Raw genomic sequence first — 16286 nt, 5'->3', positions numbered from 1 at the left:
CCTTGTCAGAGTCCGATACAACCCGGCCAGGCTCTTCTAGATATTCCACACGTGGAGCGTGTAATGTACAATAGAGAATTCAGTTATTTCAACTTATTGGAGGTTATGTGGGATTTCGATTTAGCAGAGTGATACACCAATGCATTCAGATTATGGTGCAAGTACACATTACGCTCAGCAGAGCACAGCAACTGCAACCTACAGTTGAATCACGTGAACTTCATTACCAGTCTCTATAATATGTCCGCCTTCATGACACTGGGCCAGTGTCATGGGTCAGTGGGAAGGACTATGTAAGGATTATTAACCAGCTCAAGCCCATTGCTGTCTTCAGCTCATCTGCCTGCCTCCTCAGAGCCTTCTTCCCTTGTAGGGGTTCGTTGATCAGTCACACTGATGGGAGAGTCTTCTCCCTCAGGAGTTCTGCCTTTGTAAGTAAAATGATGGTGGACGTATTGCACAGCAAACTGATGGATTTGATGTTGTGTCCACAGAGGAAGAAAAGTATGCCTTTGTCAACTGGATTAATAAAGCCCTTGAGAAGGACCCTGACTGTAAACACGTGGTCCCAATGAATCCAGAAACAGATGACCTCTTCCAGGCAGTCGGTGATGGCATAGTGCTTTGGTAAATAATACCTGTTTTTCTCATAAATGAGAACCGTGAGTCAGCAGTAAATGGAAGCTGCTGACTCTACATTAAGCTCATGAATCTTTGCAGATTCAGGGCCTTAATAATAATAGATTTTTTGCTCCTTTTCTGTTTAAAAATACAAAGCTTCTTTCATGTTAAATGAGAGGTTTTCTTTGCCTCTGGGTCCTTGCAATAAGATGAAGTCAGTGAAATTTGAGGAGTTACTTGGTTTTATTTTTATCCAAGGACTTTTGGGGGTTCACACAGAGCAGTGCAAGACTGTACAGAAGAATGCTTTCACAGGAGTTTCTGCAGAATAAACTCCTCGCATAACTTCACCTTGTGGCATTCTTGGCCTCAGACCTATAGTACAATCTCCACGTGTCCCCAGAGAATTGCTCGAGTATTGCATGTGCGTGTCTGCGTGTGTACACGTAGAAAAGGAGGCTGACTATCTATATTTGTTCAGTAACTCCACAGCTCTCTGACTTCTCCTACAGCGTAGTGACAAAAGCTGTATCCGTATTTTGTGCACACATAGCTAGTAGCGTATTTCTTGGTTTTTTCTTTTGTTTCCAGTAAGATGATCAACTTTTCAGTGCCAGATACCATTGATGAGAGAACAATCAACAAAAAGAAACTCACACCCTTCACAATACAGGTACTAAAATGTAATGGGATTTTTCGGTTTTCCTCTTTGGATGCTTTGATATAATCACTTAGAGTAAAGGCTGGAGATACCATGGTTCTGCCCAACACAATCAGGCAAAGTTGTTTGTGGCAAAGTGAGATGCTCAGGTCCACATCATAAAAAAAATAAAGACTTATATTTCTGTTTCTTTCCAAACATATGAGCAATCTGACTAAAGAGTGTTTGTATTTGCACTTGACCCAACGTACAACGTTTACCAGTTCAAAGCTTTATACACCTTTGTGGCAGATGCCACATGAATGCAAGAGCAATTAGATAATATGGTGACCAATTCCAGTTGCAGTAGCTCTCAGAAGGCTGAACTACCCTTCCAAAGTACACAGGCATGGCCATGGACTTGCATTCACAACTGCTGTGTTTCAGTCTGACGTCCTCACCAAAGTATTCACTGTGATGCAGGAAGTACCTTGATACGTAATGTGCCCGAGATGGGACCATGGCCTTTGCCTGCCTGGTACAATCTCTACTTTTTCCACCTTGAATACCGAATCCCTTCTTTATTTCTATTAGGTCCACGTGTATATGATTTAAAAATTGGACAAAATAAGCAAATTTTCACCTATTTGAAGTTTATAGTGTTTCTCACACAGCGGTATGTAGACAGATATTTTTATATGAACACCATCTATGAATGTGGGTACAGAATATAAATAGATATATGGAATAGATATAAACCTAACTCAGTTTAGCCCTCAGCTACTCTGATTTGATGGAACATTAGCCAGGCTCAAGTAAGCTCAGAAGCCATTAAATTGGATTTTTATGCTGTATACCACATTTTTCAGTTCTAATCATTTTGGTCAGCAGCATAGCTTAGCAATGCATCTCAGATCAATCCCTGTCACACGTAGACATGATTTGATCAATATAGCTTCCACTTTAACTTAACCCTTTTACAGCTGTCTGGTGAGAAAAGGTAATTAATTTGAAATGCTCCAGTTTTTCTAGCTTATGAGAATTTACACTACGTGTCTCTCTGCATTTTGTATGTAATCAAATCTGCCATGCCAGCAGTGATGAAATTCATGTGAAAAATTGCAAATCTGTGCGATAAATTGTATTTTCCAGACTTTTTTGCCTGCTTTACTTGTCTTCTGCTTATCAAGCCATGTTTTTGAATAGTGCAGACCTGTGGGTCATATTTTCTTTTACCCTTTGTTTCAAATGGGAATGAAGTGGTGAAGGAACAGAACATTCCTGAAACATCACTTTTGTTCTGCCTGTCACTGTGAATCACCGAATCCCTCTGCTTCCACTGAACACTTCCAAACCAGGACTCCATACTCCAAAGTTCAAAAAGAAAATATCCAGGCTTGACCAGTTCTGACCTTGGCCGAACTGAAAAGTTAAAAACTCAGCAGGTTCATTCATACTGATTCCTATGTCCGTGTGCTTTTTTTATACATTGCCAGATAGCAACTTAGTCGTATCTTAGGTGTTCAGGCTTTTGTATAGTTCAGGCTTAGGGAGAGACGAGCCTGGAGTATCTGCTGGTTGACTTGGTTGTAGATCCCTTGTTACTCCACGTAGGCAAGACTGAGCGGAGGAAAGCTTGCCCCATGCTGAAGCTAATTCTGCACTTGAACATGGGTTTGTGCATTAGCTAGAGGGGAAGCCTGGCTTTGATAACCAGGATTGAGCCAGGACATCACTGTGAATGCAGACATATGCTCTCAGCTCCAATGCCTCGTGACATGGTGTCTTTCACCTTTGCGAAAGAGGTCCTTTCCGTCTTCATATTGGGACCCAAAACTTACCTGTAATAACAGGATATTCTGCGTTCCCCTGCTCCCTGTGATCAGACATGTACAGAAATGCATTCACAGTGAAGCTGCTCACAGATTTCACTAGTTTTGTCTGTGCTCCCTTCTTGTATTCTCAACTCTCCAGGTTAACTGCATCATTCATTCTCTTCTTTCCCTAGGAAAATCTGAACCTGGCCCTGAACTCTGCTTCAGCCATTGGGTGCCATGTTGTTAACATTGGAGCTGAAGACTTAAAAGAAGGGAAGCCTTACCTGGTTTTGGGTCTTTTATGGCAAGTCATCAAAATTGGACTCTTTGCCGACATAGAGATCAGCAGGAATGAAGGTATGTATGGCTCTTCATTTCGGTGCTCTACTGCTACCACTGAACCATCTTTAGGATAAAGATCTTTAAAAAAAATCCTTAATTCATTTTTTTCTTTAAGTATTTGTTACCTGTCTTCTTGACTGCTCTAATTTCCCTTGCTCTTCACAAGTTCCAGCACTCCGAAGTCCAAGGCTGTGTGTAGCCTTGTATGTGCAAAGTCAACTTCATGCTTCTTGGTTCTGGAATGATGGCACCCAGGTATTTTGGCACTAAATCTGGGATAAGGAAATGCAAAACTGCATTCAGGAAGCTTTACTCTTTTCTTGCTTTTGATTACCAAACATCTCCTCTTTCTTTGTGAAATCAGAATTACAGAATTGCAGAATAATTTAGGCTGGAAGGAACCTCTGGAGGTCCTCTGGTTCAGCTATCCGACTACCCATTTACAGTCATACCAGTCTCAAGCTTATATGAGGTTGCTCAGGGCCTTTTCCAGTACTCTCTGGGCAGCCTGTTCCAGAGCCCAACCACTCTTGCTGCGAAGTTTTTTTTCTTATATTTAGTTGAAATTTCCTTTTCTGCACATTGAGACTGTAACTTCTCATCTTTTTGCTGTGCATACTGGGAAAATACAGCTCTGGCCCCTCTGTAATTGTTGAACACAATATTTTTTCCCCTCTCAGACCTCTTTCCAGACTAAAGAAACCCAGTTTTCTCATCCTCTTCTCATGTATCACGTACTCCAGCCAACCATCTTGGTCTCCCTCCACCAAACTCACTGCAGTTTGTCAATGCCTCTCTTGTACTGAGAAGCCCCAAACTGGGCACAGCACTCCAGGTGTGTCTCACCAATGCCAAAATTCTCTGTGAAATAGCTTCAGCGTGAGTCTGTGTACATGCAGACCACATGGTACCTCATCTTGCTATTTTTTTCCCTGAACCTCTGGATAGTCCTCTTAACCAATTGTCATGGTTTAGGCCAAATCGGCTACTGGGGACCTGGGGGACCCCAGATGGGACCGACAGATGCTCCCCTCTACCCCTCTTCAAAGAGAGAGGCAGAGGAGGAAAAAGAGACTTATGAGTTTAGAAGAAACTAAACTACTTTAATGAAGTATTAATAATAAAATAAAAAGAAATAATGAAATATATACCAAACCGTATCAAGCTGCTAAGGTGACAATCACAACACCAGCTGGCACTGGAGCAGTCCCAGGCTGGACTCAGTGATGGATGGGAACTGGATTCCGGATCTGGAGTCAGGATTGGGATAACAGGCAGACGAACAGAGTCCTCCTCAGACATCGGCCATTGAAGGAAGAGCGCTGACCCTTTGATCCCTCAGCTTTTATACTGAACATGAGGCAGATGGGATGGAATACCCTGTTGGTCAGTTTTGGGTCACCTGTCCTGTCCGCTCCTCCCCGCAGGTGGGACCCCACTATGCTTTCCCGCTTCCGACCCTCCAATGGGGCAAATATCAAAGTTGGTTGGCCTTGGGTGGTATAGCAATAAGTATAAGCAGGAGCCTCTCTGCATACCATGCCTGGGCATCAGCTATAAACATGGGTCTTATCACTCTGAGAGTGAACATTGTCTGCACAATACGCTGTTAATTTCAGTAGTTAGAAGGGGCCCAGCTAAGAAGCGAAGTTACTGAATAAAATTGGTTCTATTTTACCTCAAACCAGGACACCAACAGTGACACTTCTTTCCTCCAGTTACCATGCAGGTATTACTTTCATTGCTTCACCGCTTTCACATTTCTATCCCTTTCATAGCCAGAGCCAGTGGTTTCCAGAGTTCCCCATTCCCATTCTTTTGTAAGTAGCCTTACCCTGCTTAATAGCTATTTTTCCCTTTCTGGTATTTTCTCCTTCACTTCTCATCTCAAACTTCGGTTTGTCAGGATAGACAAGCCAAGATCATTGTGATTTCTTTTCAGGTTCTCTCTTTGCCTGATAGCCCTTCTCTGCAGCTGTTTCAGGTGAAATCCCCCTTTCTTGAATATGGGACACTGTATTTCCAATGAGCTCTCATGAGCACATGGTATCATGGCAGTAATACATCCCAACCTCTACGGGCAATACCTGGGATGCACTAATTTCATGTTTGGTTTTCTCCTGGTCATATTGCATGGTGGCTCAGAGTGGCTCAGAGTAGCTCAAAAAACATATAATACACTCAAGTTGTTCTCATCCTCTGTTCGTATAAGCTTTTGGCTAAGAGCAGTTATTCATATTAATTCCCTAGTGAATGTCTTTGAACATAGCACTATTAAATTACATTCCATTTTTATTACTGTCGGCTAGTTATTTCTGTCTGATTTCCTGATCGTCCTCTGTATTGACTATGCCACCTAGTGAATACCATCATCAAATTTTTAGCGCATTGCTAGTATTTGTGCCAAGATAATTGATGCCAAAAAAATGAAAACATTAGTCCAAAAATCAATCCATGATCAACTCCACAAGAATCCTTCTTCCAGCCTACTTCTCTCAGTGTTAACAGTGTTCTTTTAATAAAATCCACTGTCTATTTTCAAATGCTTCTATTATCTCCTTCTAGTTCAGTTTAACCCCATAGCACCCTATATCAAATTACCTATGGAACTCCAGATATAGTAGGTCTCCACTACTTCCTTTATGCAGCAAATCCATACTTCTTTCAAGGAATGACAAAAGATATCGGAAGGAGATCAGAGTAGTGTGACACGTTCTCCCTTTTTATCACATTAACAATTAGTTCACATGTTATTAGTTGTTCTTTTCAACACTTGTTCTAAAGCCTTTCATGCTTCAGAGATCAGATGAACATCCTACAGTTGCAAGGGTCAATCCTTCCCTCCTGCCTCTTCCTCCTTTTATGAACATAACTACCATGGTAATTTTTCTATATAAATAGGGTATCTTCTCCAATTGACAGATGAGTTAACCCTACTGGCCCATGAGCTCATGAGGTCACAGGCAAGTTCTTCAGAATAGCTCTGGGGATCCAGTTTCATTGTGAAGGTCACTGAGATTTCTTTCATCTAAGCTGCAGAAAGTCTGTGTCCATTTTTTCATTCCCATCTTGGCCCCGTGCTCAACATCATCATCTTTTCATTAAGATCTGAGGCGAGGAAAGTGGGTAGTTCTTAGACCGCACTGAAATTGTCTTGCATTTCTATATGATCCACTACTAGATCCACAACTAACAGCCTTGTCCTCATTTGACTGATGAGACCCTTTTTTCTGTTTATGTCCTTTGTCCTGCTAACCCAGCTTGAATTTTGACAACACTTTGGTCACTCACTTTTAGATACTAGGGTGGAAAAAAGTGTAAGAAAGAAAATAGTTATACATTCTCCTCTACAAGTATTCACAACACCATTTTTTTTTTTTTTCTTTTTTCCCTGCTTAGCCTTGATCGCTCTTCTGAGAGAAGGAGAGAGCCTGGAGGATCTGATGAAGCTGTCTCCAGAGGAACTGCTGCTGAGGTGGGCAAACTATCACCTGGAGAATGCAGGATGCAACAAAGTCAACAACTTCAGCTCTGACATCAAGGTATGAGAAACACTGACCAACAGCAGCAAAACAGCAGCTCCGCACCCAAGTCCCTGTCCTCCAAACAGGGACTGTGCACTGAAACAATCCAAGCAGCTGAGACTGCTTTGCTGAACACATGCAGCTGGGTACATAAAATCAAGGTTTACCTTTCCGCTCAGTAGTATTCCTCCTCCTCTCGACCTCCCAGTCATCACTGCCAGCCCCAGCACACCAAATGCCTGGGAAAGGAATGGCTGCTGGCTCTGGACAGGGCATACGGACTCTACCCATTGTATTTTCAGTTCCCTGCCTCTATTGCTGTCCCCCTTCCTAAATGTCCTTAAATGCCTCTTGACCTGGCTTTGGTTTGGAAAAGGCTGGACCTCACCCAGACATCTAACTAGGTGTAGGGGAAGAGGATGGGACTCTTCCAATTCCACCACTTGATCTTTCCTTCAGTACAGCAGCTGGGTTATGTGCTCCTCTGCCCCAACTTTGCTATAACCCTGCATGCACTTACCTGCAAGTTTTAATTCAGTGGGACTATCCAAAATAATATAGCTAGATGGGGAGGCACTTGCAAGGATGGGTCTCTAGTCCATGGGACTTCACGGGCTTGTGAGTGCAGATTTCAGCAGAGCTTTCTCTGTAGGACCTTCATTCTTTCTAGACAGATGTATTTGAATCTCAGTGGTGCACACTGATGGGTTTCAGACACTAAAGCTACAGTGTGAGGCCCAGCCAGCATCCCAGGGCTGTAGCGGGTATATCAGGGAGGGTGTATGAGCTTAATTCCAGGCAATCCAGGGGCTGGCCGGCACACCGACCTTGCCAGCCACGACCCAACCTGCCCACTCCCAGCATAGCATGAGAAAAGCCCTGTGCCAGAGATGCCTGGCTGTAAGCTTCACCAGGGACTGAAGCATGAGGAGTCATTTACCATGACTTGGCATACAGAGAAAAACACCCGGGAAGGCAACAGGAGAGTCTGAGAGTCACATTTGACAACACAATTTTTATTGTAACAGATTTTTGTTCCACTGGGTGGAGGTGACTGGAGAATATCCATGGAAAAGGGAGGGAATGGAGTCTTTCCCATCTTTCCGTAGAAAGGCTGGCTGAGAGAATTACAATGCAACTGATTAAATCCTGTCTGAAATTGAAAGATAAATCACACTTACTGTATTTACAGCTAGAAAATAAGATGCACATTTACCTTTCAGAGACCAAGACTTCAGCCCTTACAGCCATTCTCTAATTAAGTGTGTCTCCCCACCTCACTTCTGTTATAAATAACTGCTTTCTAGGTATGGTGGGTAGTAATACAGATGTATAAGATTTAAAATAATTCAGGTATTTTGCTTTATATTTTGAAGAGTATTAGTTGGGTTAGTTAATCAAGTCCCTAGACACTAATATGTAGCTTTATTTTCAGTTCTTTGAGTTATTTCTGAAGTAAGATTAGTATTTTCCACACCTGGAAGCAACTTTACATTTCACAAGTGATTAAAGACACAACTTGTTAAATCCTTGTCTTGTTGCTGCCCTTTTGCCTGAAAAATGCTGATACTGTTGTCAGTTTTAACTTTTGTCCTTGAAAACTATGCTTTCTCTTCCATAACTGTTCCAGCGTTGCTTTGAAATCCGCTTTAAACATCTGCTTTCTCCTTCTGCATTTTCTTTTATTAAATGCTCAGCAGCCTGACTTCTACAGCATTATAAAGGTATGAATTCTCTTATCTCTAATTTAATGTTCAGATTAAGTCAATTCTGATATCTCTTTGTTGTTGCTGTCCTTTTTGTAAGTGCAACACGTAGCATTTTTGTCTTGTGCGTTGAGCGTTCTGCAGCATACATATACAGGCTTAGGGAAGAAATAGATCTGGCAAATACAGCATAAAGTAGGAATTGCTAAGTGCTTCCAGCTTAATTAATTTAATTATGCAGCCCAATGATTGATGTAATAAAAATGAAGCGTGCAGGCACATTGTTCAGGGAGCACTGGCATGCAAAACTTGAGCTTTAGATGTAATTTTTCCTCCCTTTAATTTCTTTGTCTGTCACAGGACTCAAGAGCTTATTACCATTTGCTGAACCAAGTAGCCCCCAAGGGAGACGAAGAAGGCATTCCGGCTATTACTATTGACATGTCAGGATTAAGGGTAAGATGAGCTAAGTTTAGAGTAAATGCCGATATTTTCTGTCTGTTACTTGCATTGTTGGCCAACAAAAAGTGGTACCAGGATGCCAGAACAATGCTTTTTAGCATTGCAACACGATCTTGTATTTCAGAAATCAAAGCTTTCAAAGAATTAAATGATATGGTTTTGCCTTTCGTTAGATATTATGGCTGAAACTTTAACAACCATTGAACCACACTGATAAACTACTAACGTGTAACAAGTCCATTCAAACACATTTATTTGGGAATTTCACCAAACCATTCCCTTTTATATGGAATATAACTGTAAAAGCAATATGGTGAGATGGCTGGATTGTAGGTAAAGTCCATTTGAAAACACAGACCTGCCGTTAGCAAAAGTGGGAAAGGAAATAGCTATAAATCCGACAAGGACCTGCTTCAGCAGCCCCACACCTACCTCCACACATGGAGACCCCGAGTGGGTCTTGCATGCAGCGCCAGGCGGTGGGGTGAGGCTGATGGCCCCATTTTTTGCCGGCGCAGGAGAAGGACGATGTCCAGCGAGCGGAGTGCATGCTGCAGCAGGCGGAGCGGCTGGGCTGCCGGCAGTTCGTCACGGCCACCGACGTCGTCCGAGGGAACCCAAAGCTAAACTTGGCCTTCATCGCCAACTTGTTCAACAAATACCCTGCCCTGCATAAGCCAGAGAACCAGGACATCGACTGGAGCTCTATTGAAGGTAAGGAAAATGCAAATAAAGGATGTTTATGGCCATCTGTGGCACAGTATCCCCAGCTCTGAGTTGATGATACGTTAACATAACCTTATGTCCTTCAGACATATTTTCACTGCACCGTTAGCGCGGGCAGCCTTGAGAAAGGGAGGCCCTTCTTTACCTGCATGTAGCTTCTGGTATTTCGGGGGTCTGTTCTGTGGATAGCACATGTTAAAAGACAAAAATGTTTGTGGGATGTCTGAACCAGTACAGACTATTAAGCGTGCTTGCTAGTTGAAATTAGAGTTGATTTGGCATTCCCTTAATTAAAAATATAATTTAAAAATCAGATCTTGCATAAACCTGCTGTGTGCTTGCTCTGCATTGGGGTCAGTACCACCGTTGTATGGATCATTTGCTGATCTTCGGGTTCTTCTTTCTCAGCCTCATAGTGAAACTCCTCATTCCAGGGCACAGGCTGTTCTTGAATTCTTGAAGGCATTTCAAGGCCAATCTGCCTAAATACTATAATATATAGGGCATGGAGAAATATTACATGCTGCAGCGTGCTCTCTTATTTTGCATGTCAACCAGTGTCTCCTTCTGTTTATGGTTCAGTGCACTGTAAATTCTGAGTTACGGCTTCATCACAAGACATTTATTTTACTGGAGTGCTGTGTTTTGCAGGCCTGTTGATTGATGTATCTGTTGTTTTAGGTGAGACAAGGGAAGAGAGGACATTCAGGAACTGGATGAACTCCCTGGGTGTTAATCCACGTGTAAATCACTTATATAGGTAAGAGGAGATATTACACTTCCTTTGGATGATAAATACAGCCAGCAAATTGTTTACAAAAACATAAAAACTTTTGGACCCTATAAGAAGCTATGATTTTTATTTTATTTTTTTTTTTGAGGAAACTAAGTTTACCTCTACTAATAGTTTAGTTGGGTTCCTTTCCTCTGTTCTTTGGACAATGATATATCTTTTCTATTGTTTTCAGTGACCTGTCAGATGCCTTGGTTATCTTCCAGCTCTATGAAAAGATTAAAGTGCCAGTAGACTGGAACAGGGTGAACAAACCACCATATCCTAAACTGGGTGGCAACATGAAGAAGGTACAAAAAGCTGGAATAGCTCCAGTAGCAATGCCTTATCCTCAAAGGATGTTTATATCATTTCAAACAGCAATGTGGGCACTCATGTTGCTCTCGAGTCCCAAGTACAGCACATTAAATGATTTTTTGTCTAGTCAGTGAATGATTTTTCATCCTGAAAAAGAAACATATATTTAACTCGCTGGCTCTGTTGACAGGTGAACAATATTTGTAAAGCAAAAAACTTGACAACTTTTGTGTCAATATTTTAAAACTGTATTTGCAGACTATTGCTACTGTCTTAGTCACCAATTATAATGCAACTTTACCATGAGTCATATGGCACCAACTTAATTGCAGCTGTCTGGATCACTGCCCTCCACATCAAATGAAGACAGTGATGATAAGCATTCTTGACCAGATGCTTCAAGAACCGATCACAGAGTTGCTGCTAAATACAAAGCTTTCTCCCAGCTATCTGGATGAGTAATTCCATCCAGTTAGGCCAGAGTGATTAACTGACCTAAAATATTGACTGGAACAATAATCCTTTGTCTCAGAGCAATGCCATGACACTGGAGGTACCCATGAGCCATCGATTCATATATTCCAGGGTAATCTGTTTTTCGGGCCCTGATGATGAAGTATAACATTTCCTTCTATGTTAACTGTTTACCATGGTATTTTTGGGATGGAACTGGCTACTGGTAGTCAAACAGCTGTATTAACACAGAGCCCCAAAGCTCCCATTTGCCCAGGAGGAATTGGGCTAAGCAATCCAAAGAAGTTAAAGTAACAGTGTCTTGTCATCTTTTTTTCCCTATTTTTGAACCACACTAATTGACCCTGTCATTAACAGCTTGAAAACTGCAACTATGCAGTGGAACTGGGAAAGAATCAAGCCAAATTTTCGCTTGTTGGCATCGCTGGCCAAGATCTGAATGAAGGAAACCGTACGCTCACATTGGCCTTAATCTGGCAGTTGATGAGAAGGTATGGCAGACAGACACAAACTTCAGAGTGTTTTCGTATACTCGGTTTGCATTGTAATAGTTTCCTGATGCTACCACTGGAAGGCTCTACAGGCTACAGCTGTCTCACTGATCTGTTTGCACTTACTTGCAAAGATAGAGTAACCTTTTGCTCACTCCTAGTTAGAGATGTGATCAGGAAGCACATTATCTTGTGGGCAAGGCCATTGCCATCAGCTCATGCAGAAGATTATTATTGACACTATCTGTATAGCGTGAATAAATGTTCATCGCATGGAAGAGAGAAAAAGAAGTTGAAAGGTGTCTGTATCGGGGAATGGGGAGAATGTCCTGGAAACGCGGAAGTTTTGTCATCTGCTACCTGAAGTGGATGCAACTCAGTAGCTCTCCCCACTCTAATGTAATTCTCTCTGTGTGTGTGTGTGTGTTTGTGTGTGGGTTTAAGACCTCCATAATTGGGTGTAAGGAGACCCAGTGGTTAGGAACTGAATACAGACTAAATTCAGTCTATAAGCAAGGTATAGGTTTATCAGGCAGGCAATTAATCTAGGGATGTGGTAATTACTCGCCATCAATTTGGGATGTCTTTCCAAGGTGTGCGCTGACATATAAGCGGAATATTACAGCCTTGTGTTTATGCAGAAGGTCAGTCTTAGATGAGCCAGATTTCCCTTCTGGCCTTGAAGTCAGTGATTATTTTCAAGCACTGTGTAAATGAGTCATTTACACTGAGATCCACTAAGAATGACTTGTAGGAATTTTAAGTATGAACAACTTTTGACACTCCCAAAATAGCGATTAGGGAACTGGGGGTGAATTAGACCCAATAGATGAATTAGCATGTTGTATAACTTATATATACTGTGAGTGTGTGGGACACAGGGCAATATCGGGTCTAAGAGGACTGTTGGAGTGGTCCCAGTCAAGCTGCACACGTACAGGATGGTTCTGAGGTTACGGTAGACTTTGAGCAAATGCAGGTATCCTGGCTTCCCTCTTAAGGTACACCCTGAATATCCTTGAAGACATTGGTGGTGGAGAGAAGGTCAATGATGAAATCATTGTCAGCTGGGTCAATGAAACACTGACTGCAGCGGGGAAGGATTCAACCATCTCCAGTTTCAAGGTACAGTTTTTTGTTGGAAGTCTCTGCTTAGGAATCTCTTATTCAGTGTTTTTTTGTTAAAGTTATATACATTGCCTGTATATAGATATATATGCACACACATGAGCACACAATATTTTATGATATAATTAACTATATAGTTTTATTATTTTTCATTCCTTTTTAAAGGCATGTTCAGATACAGAGATTTTATTCAAGGGGCTTTATTATGAATAGGTAACAGAAACATGATAAGAACATAACAGGAAACAGCTTGAATGCCAGTTTGACATAGGAAATCAAAGTATGGAGCCAGGAATGATAACTGCAGTTAAGCAAGAACTGCTGTGCTGTTGATTATTAAATGACAGCAATTACAAATTACAGTATTAAAAAGAACAATAGCAATACTTTTATAATATGATAGTACCATACAGGGGTGCTGCCTAATTTTGCAATGCACCTTATAAACACAGAGACAGTCCAGTTCCAGAGAGCTTCCAATTTTGCTAACACATCTGAGATGCTTTCCAAGCTGGGGAACATTACGTGGATGTAAATCAGCAGTTTGCACCAGGCGAGGACAGATCCATCAGACTGCATGTAATGAGCTCAGAAGTCACCCAGCTGGTCCCCCTCACACCTCCCATCAGTAGACCTGTATCAATGTCATCTCCCCACAGCAAGCAAATTCACTAGTCCAGCACTCCATCTTTTGATTTAATGATGTTTCACCCATTGGGGGAAAAAAAAACAAACAAACCCACGAAACTTGAAAGGGTTCTTAGTCTGCCTTAGGTGAAAAATGATGCTAAGCAGCCCTTTGTGAAGATCTAAATGGTATTTGAGTGAGCTGTCCATTACTCTTGAGCCTAGACTCTGGCTTTGTGGGAGATCTGTCACCCTGTTCTCGCATCTAATTGTATTTTTCATCTATGCAGGATAGCAAAATCAGCACCAGCATGCCAGTGCTGGATCTCATTGATGCCATTCAACCAGGATCAATCAAATATGACCTCTTGAAAACAGAGGACCTGAATGATGAGGAGAAACTAAATAATGCTAAGTACGTTTGTGCCAACTGACACTGAACACGAGTTACCTGCTCAAGCTTGCCTGACTCTGTCTTTGAAAACTGCTCTGCTATTATTCTCATCTGGCGTAACCTCAGCTGAGCAATACCTCCAGAGTTAGAAGCATGAAGGCTAGGAGTTAGGCAGTAAAAAAGACTATCAATGGAAATGAAGTGTGTAATGTTACAATTTCTGCTTTAAAATTCCCTTAAAGGTAGCAAAATCACTTGGCTTCACAAGCTCCTATTTTCTCCTATTAAATTTAAAAATCTTTCCGAGATCAGGGAACAACGCCAGCAATACTGAGCCATGGAAGCCAGTGATTAGAGGTCATGATACCTCTTTAGTCACATACAGGTGGAACAAGGGCATATTTAAGAGAAAAGGGGGAGGACAGGATTCATGCCTAAAAAAAATGGTTTTATGGATGTGGATATTGATTATTTTTTTTCCTGCATGAAACCATTTCCTAGCAGAGAGCCAAATCCTGGGGGCATTTCCCTTTCCTTTCAGTTATACAAATCACCTCCCAGTCAAAACAGCAGTTCAGTTTCTCCTTTGCTGTGTGGCAACTACAAAAGAGAAAAGAATGACTGTAAGACAGTCAGAGCTGCCATCGTTTTTATAAAGACTTTTCCCACTGTTCTTTTTCCCTTCTGTTTCCTACCATCTGTTCTCTTTCCTTCCTTGCAATCCTACGTGTGCTTCTCTCCATACTTAATTTCCTTATCCCTCTGCTGATGTTTTCCTCTTTCCCCCTCCCTTTCTTTCCCCCTCCCCCCCCAACACATTGCTCTGCCTTTGGGGGAGAATTTCACAAATGTATGTGATATGCAGTGGGAAGAATGTGGGATTTTCTAGCTTTTTTCATGAAAAAATAGAGAAGAGACATATCCACTGGAGAACAGCCAGTAGCCATCCAACAGCGCACTCTGAGGAGGGAGATGGGTAGGTCAGCTTGTAGATTCTGGGTACAAATCAAGCAGACTAGAAGTCCCTGAATGTTGATTTTCCAACAACACTGATCTCCACCAACATCAGCCTTCTGCTTTCCATCCTCATTAATTTGTTTATGTGCGAAAACTGAGCAGCAGAGATTGAGGGGGGGCAAGACCAGAATGGTTGCTTGTTAGGGTAATCTTTCAGGGGATGGGAGACTAAATGTTTCATACCAGACTTTGACCTGCAGTCTCCCATGCTGCAGGTAATGAATGCTCTAACCATCAGGGAATACACTCTACCTTTTACTAGAAATTAGTTCTTTATGAACCTGTGTCATACATTTCTATAGAAAAGTTTAATTTTGTCAAATCAGTAAGAAAGTTCCCAACCCACTCTGGTACTGATCATGTAAAAAACTTCTTAACAGGGAGAAAATGAATGCTACTGCACTAATTTATTCCTTTGTTTTGTTTTTGTTTTTGTTTTTGTTTTTGTTTTTGTTTTCCCACCTTTGCAATGCAGATATGCCATCTCTATGGCGAGAAAAATTGGAGCAAGAGTCTATGCCCTTCCGGAAGACCTGGTTGAGGTAAAACCCAAAATGGTCATGACAGTGTTTGCTTGCCTTATGGGAAAAGGCATGAAGAAAGTTTAAAGCACAAAAGACTTGTATTGATGCCTGGTATTCACCCTTCTGATTCCCTCAAACTGGATGCTTTTCTCCGTATCAAGGAAATATGCAAGGTGCTCATGCTTTTAAGGCATGAATGTTATACACGGTTCCAGATCATACAAAAGTTGTGTATCCACATGTATCCAGGAAATGTTTTGTTTTGAACAGTAATATGTGCTTGATTTCTTTGCTTTATTTTCCAATTTGCTAGATATAACCATTTCATATTCCCGAGTAAGTTTTCCGTAACGAGGCCTACACATATCCTTTTATTAATGGATAATAATTTTCTGTCAGATGTCACCTGGAGGTCTTTGTCTTGGGAGGTACAGACAGGATTATGAAATGTTATATACTGCTTCTGCCTGAAAATGTCTTCATGCTTCTGGTAGCATTTCTGCCTTACTTTCCTTCAGTTTGCACCTGGGATAACAAAAGGGGTTTCCCCAAGCCAATGCAAGTGTTAGTGACTATATTTTTGAAACGGTAGGATCCTCTTAGGAAATTCTTGTGGAAAGAGAGAAGCGTTCGGAGTCTGCTATGTGTTGCTGGTATATGAACTGAGCGGTACTTTCCCCTGCAAGTTATGGCTCTGCCATCA

At 41.7% G+C, this 16286-nt stretch overlaps 1 protein-coding gene across 1 annotated transcript in view; it reads left to right on the top strand.

Annotated features, from left to right (window-relative positions):
• LCP1 (lymphocyte cytosolic protein 1) overlaps positions 1-15856 on the top strand; it is a 30171-nt gene extending 14315 nt beyond the window's left edge. Inside the window, exons 5-16 of the mRNA XM_082498319.1 lie at positions 495-627; positions 1213-1294; positions 3270-3435; positions 6820-6962; positions 9011-9106; positions 9631-9826; positions 10520-10598; positions 10807-10921; positions 11760-11893; positions 12895-13018; positions 13939-14063; positions 15535-15856. Coding sequence (XP_082354445.1) covers positions 495-627; positions 1213-1294; positions 3270-3435; positions 6820-6962; positions 9011-9106; positions 9631-9826; positions 10520-10598; positions 10807-10921; positions 11760-11893; positions 12895-13018; positions 13939-14063; positions 15535-15667 — 1526 coding nt within the window. The 3' untranslated portion in view covers positions 15668-15856. The remainder of the gene's footprint in view (positions 1-494; positions 628-1212; positions 1295-3269; positions 3436-6819; positions 6963-9010; positions 9107-9630; positions 9827-10519; positions 10599-10806; positions 10922-11759; positions 11894-12894; positions 13019-13938; positions 14064-15534) is intronic.
• The last annotated feature ends 430 nt before the right edge of the window (positions 15857-16286 follow it).

This window comes from Vanellus vanellus (genome assembly GCF_965231255.1).
Source record: "Vanellus vanellus genome assembly, chromosome: 1".
Lineage (NCBI taxonomy): Eukaryota > Metazoa > Chordata > Aves > Charadriiformes > Charadriidae > Vanellus > Vanellus vanellus.
The sequence above is the reverse complement of the archived record's forward strand: the minus strand, read 5'-3'. Positions and strand labels throughout refer to the sequence as shown.